The following is a 5,231-nucleotide window of genomic DNA, read 5'->3' as shown; positions in this document are numbered from 1 at the left end:
AATCTATAATCATTCTAGGAACTCAAGGAAACCATAAATAGAAGCAAAGATATGGCTGACAATACCCTTGAAGAAAATTCAGGAAAATCATACAAGGGCAAAATGACAAAATATACAATTAGAAATCATTAAAAAACAGTAGCTAGAAATCAGGAAGACCACTAAAATCAAGAACACTAAAATTATGGAGATAAGATAACACATTGGAAAGACAAAAGGGTAGAATTGAACTGGCTGAAGAACATATTTAACACCAGCATGTATAAGGAAAAATCAGAAAAAAGAATGAAGAAAACCTAAGAATCATATGGGATGATACCAAAAGAAATAGCATATATCTGTTGGAATTCCAGAACAAGAGGAGCCATAAAAATAAAACGAAACAAACAAACACAAGAGAAGATTGTAGAAGACTTGCTAGCAGAAAACTTCCCAGTATCATGAAAGATGAAAAGATATCCATCCAAGAAGGTCAACCAACCCCACACAGGATAGACCCCAAGAGAAAGTTGCCAAGACACATCATAATCAAAATTTCTGAAACCAAAGACAAAGAAATAATCTTGAGAGCAGCTAGGACAAATGAAATATTACCTACAAAGGGCAACCAACTAAGCTCTGATTTCTCAGCAGAAACCATGCAGGTAAGGTGCCAATGGGATGACATATATAAAACCTTGAAGGAAAAGAATTGCCAACCAAGAATTACATATACAGTAAAACTGTCCCTCACATATGATGGTGAAATTAGGACATTCCCAGGTAAACAGAAATTAAGGGAATTTGTGAAAACCAACAAGGACAGAGAACAACTTACAATTAAGACACATGAAAACAATGCAGGGGTCAGTGTGCCCATGACCACATACAGGGTAGGCTGACAATGTTTCTGCAAGTGTACTGGTATGTTTTGTAAGAATTCCAGGTATATAGTAGAGCTGACAAGGGACAAGGTTGTAGTCGCTTCCTGGCCATAGCCAGCTACCTGGGGGGAGCAAGTAGTTGGAGTATGGGCTTAGGACCACAGTTGCAGGGGACATCAAGCTCAATTAACATAACATACTACACAAAAATGATGTTCCACATCCTACTTTGGCGAGCAGTGACTGGGATCTTAAAAGCTTGCAAGCAGCCATCTAGATTCAGTGATGGGTCTTTCCTCATCCAGACCAAATAAGAATGAAGAAAACCAAAGATTCATGTAACAATTAGTCCAAAGGACTGGTACACCATGTGATCCTCAGCCTATATGACTATGAAACCAAAGAACTAGATGGTGCCTGGCTACCACTTCAACCACTCAGGGGGATCTATGTAGGAGATCCTGGATAGAGTGGGAGAACAATGTAGAACAAAACTCAAAATCATAAAAAGAAAAAAAAAGGACCAGGTTTGCTGGTCTGATAGAGCCTGATGAAACCACTAAGACTGTGGCCACTAGCTGCCCTTCAGGTCTGGAATTGAACCCACTCCCGTGGCTTCTGCCAAACAAAAGACAGGCATATGAGCTGAACATTTGGTAGATCACTCTTTGGAGAGATTTGGAGAGATTGATATGGGAAAATAGAAGGGCTGGTTATACACAGGGAGACAGCTCAGGGGGGGCAGGAATGCATGGAGGGAAGGGCACAGGGAAGAGGTAACTATGGGGAGGAAGTGGAAAGAGAGCTGTTGAATTGTGGGAAATTGCAGTCATTGTCATGAGACAAAGTGTATGTAAACTGCTGTATGAAAAATAAATTTGCTCTGTAAACCTTCACCCAAATCACACACACAAAAAAATACACATGAAAACACCACCCAGAAACTAACCCAGAAAAAAAAAATTCTCAAAACTAAAATAAGTTTACAAAAAGGAACATAGGGAACCAGAGGAGTCAATCTTTAAATGACAACCAGTCAAATGCCTTAGGCACTATACCACCAGTTCCAAACTCAGGGAGATAAAATTTACTACAGGGTAACCACAAAGAAAATTGATAAGCTTTCTAACCAAAATAAGAAAGAAGAAAATCACAAGGACCTAGTAAACACAAACAGCAATGAAGGAAAGGGAAAGAAAACTCAGTAACAACATGAACTCAACACAGAAATATATTCAGAACAAAGAAACCATTAACACCACAACAAAAAAACACAAAAGAATGAAAGCAGTAAATTCATACATATCTTTAATTATATTGAATGTGAATGGATTAAATGTACCAGTCAAGAGAAAGAGAGTGGCAGATTAGATAACAAGATGCATCAATATGCTACCTATAAGAGACTCACCTTAGACACAAAGATAAAAATAAATTAAATATTAAGGGATGCAAAAGAACATATCAAGCTAAAGGCAAACAAAAAAAGAGCAGATGTGGCAATATTAATTTCTGATAAAACAGGCTTCAAGGCAAAAACCACCATCAGGGACAAGAAAGGACATTATATAATGATAAAAGGGTCAATCCATCAAGAGGACATAACAATAATAAATATCTATGCACCCAATGAAAGAGCTCCAAAATACATAAAGCAAACTGAACTGAAAGGAGAAAGAGACAATTTTACAAGAGTTGTTGTTGTTGTTATGTGCCATTGAGTCGGGCTCGACTCACAGCGACCTCTCCTTGGGTTTCCGAGGCGGTATCACTATGGAAGTAGATTGCCCAACCTTCCTTCCAAGGAGTGGCTGGTTAAGTTGTAGAAAATTTGTATATTTTTTGGATATTTGACCAAGTTTAGTTATCTAGTGCTGCTATAACAGAAATACCACTAGTGGGTGGCTTTAACAGAAATTTATTTCATCACCGTATAGGAGGCTAGAAGTCTGAATTCAGAGCCACGGCTCCAGGGGAAGGCTTTCTCTCTCCGTGTACTCTGGAGCAATGTCCTTGTCTCATCTGAGCTTCTCCTTCTGGGCAATCTTCATGTGATTTGGCATCATTCTTCCTCCATCTCTGCTTTGTTCTCTTGCTTGTTTCATCTTCTTTATATCTCAAAAGAGATTAACTCAAGACACACCCTATACTAATCCTGTCTCATTAATAGAACTCAGACAACTCATTCATTCCCAAGTGATATAACCACAAGCACAGAGGTTAGGACTTGCAACACATATTTTTTGGGGACATAATTCAATCTATAACATTTTACCCTTTGGCACCCAAAAATTCATGTCCTTGTCACATGCAAAACATATTCACCCTATCACATCATCCTGAAAATCTTAAATCAACTCCAAATCCAAAATCTCTTTTTCTGAAGCATCTAAATCAAATGAGTGAGACTTTAGGCATATTTCATCTTGAGGCAAAATTCCTCTTCAGCTGTGACCCTGTGAAATCTGGCATATAAATTATCTGTTTTCAAAATGCAAGGTGAAACAGACACAAGGTAAACATTTCCATTACAAATGGAAGAAACTGGAGGGCAAGAAGAGATAACAGATAGCAAGCAAATCCAAAACCCAGAAAAACAAATTATATTAGCTCTCAAGGCTTAAGCATATCCTCTCTTCTCTGAGAGCATCTGGGCAATGGCTTTGCCTTCCTGAATACAGATGCTGGCCATATCTTCTGGATTCTGGGTAGAGAACCCTTAGGTCTGAGCTTCAGCTCTGCTGTCCAGGCCTTCTGGGATGGCAACTCTGCTTCCTCGGCTTTAGGCAGCCCTATTCTCCTAGTCTAACTGAGTGGTGACCTGGCATCTTCAGCTGCCAGGCCCTGTTCTTCTGTCCCTTGTGGATGGAAGCTCCACACCCTCAGCTTTGGGTGGTGGTCTCCTGGCACACCTTAATGGCTGCCCCACACTCTGGAACCAAGTTGGCAAAGATCCTACTCTTTGAAACCTAGGAGGCTGTGACACCACCCTTTAAGATTCAGGAGACTGTGGCCCACCCTTTGAAACTGAGAAGACCCTTCTTCCCATACTCCTTCCAACACTTATGCTGATCTCTAAGCTGCTCCAGGGATGGTCCTCTTTTTTCCTTGGAGGACAAAAGACATAGCTCCGTTGGCCTGTTTCCTGCCTGTAGAATTCCAAGAGCCAGACAGTGCTCTTTCTTTTCATTCTTTCTCTGTTCCCTTCAGTCTATAGATTAAACTGTGCCCCTTAATTCAATCCATAATGGACTCTTATTAGATTTATTGTTCCCCCAATTTTTTTTTTTGTTTTAAAAGATTAAATTGTAGTCATTGTTGTATTTCTAAAATGATTATTCTTTATACGTATTAGGAAGAATGTTTTGTATGTATGAGAAAAATTAGATTAAGATATCACTACTTCTGTTTATGGTAGAGCAATAGAAATGACTTAATGCAAAACTTTAGGATTTAATCTTACCATGGAGTTGTATTCTAAGATGCTTAAACCATCTTCATGTACTGCCAGCCACATGTAAGCATTTCCAAGGGATGATGGAGTTATGGGCTATGAGGAGGTGAAAATAAACTATATTATAAATGCTAAGCAAATTTACAGAAATATTTTTCAATCTAAATGCCACGTAACATTTGCCATTAAACAACAAAAGGAAACTTATTAAAAATGTCTCTTGGGAACATTTACCTGAGGTAGATATACCCCTTGGAGAGAACAATCATGGGAGAAAGAAGGGCTGTTTATGCACAGGGAGACAGCTCAGGGGCAGGAGTGCATGAAGAGATGGACATAGGGAAGAGGTAACTATCAGGAGGAAGTGGGAGGGGAGCTGTTGCATCGTGGTAAATTGTAGTCAATGTCAGGAGACAAAGTATATGTGAACTGCTGTAGGAAAGTGATTTTGCTCTGTAAACTTTCACCCAAATCACACACACACAAATTTCTCTTGGGGAAGAAGTGATATACTGATAAGAGCAGTGAATTTGATATTAGAAAACTCAAATTAGACCCAAATTTGCCATTTACTGTGACGGCACATAACAACAACAACAAATGTGTTCATTTGGCCAAGCTACTTAATATCTTTGAACCTCAATTTCCTCATCTTTAACATAGAAGTAATACTGTTTATATCTTATTTTTCTTTTGTTTCAGGAGGCTAATACCTAACAAAGCTCTTAGGGTTTCTGTGATGATAAAAATTCTAACAAAAAAAATTATACTGATGATGCTTTATAAGGTGTATAGTACAATAACAATGTTGTTGTTGTTGTTATGTGCCGTCAAGTCGGACCCGACTCATAGCGACCCGTCCTTGGGTTTCCGAGGCAGTATCACTATGGAAGTAGATTGCCCCATCTTCCTTC

The 5,231-nt window shown here is 38.9% G+C and overlaps 1 protein-coding gene across 1 annotated transcript in view; it reads right to left on the bottom strand.

Annotated features, from left to right (window-relative positions):
- Positions 1–5,231, bottom strand: part of PLEKHH2 (pleckstrin homology, MyTH4 and FERM domain containing H2) — a 287,878-nt gene that overhangs the window by 11,494 nt on the left and 271,153 nt on the right. The window contains exon 27 of the mRNA XM_007944379.1: positions 4,327–4,413. Within this exon, the coding sequence (XP_007942570.1) occupies positions 4,327–4,413 (87 nt within the window). The remainder of the gene's footprint in view (positions 1–4,326; positions 4,414–5,231) is intronic.

This window comes from Orycteropus afer, unplaced genomic scaffold (assembly GCF_000298275.1).
Source record: "Orycteropus afer afer isolate SDZICR_OR568_19922 unplaced genomic scaffold, OryAfe1.0 scaffold00124, whole genome shotgun sequence".
NCBI lineage: Eukaryota > Metazoa > Chordata > Mammalia > Tubulidentata > Orycteropodidae > Orycteropus > Orycteropus afer.
Note: the sequence above shows the minus strand (reverse complement) of the source record. Positions and strands in the feature narration are given on the sequence as shown.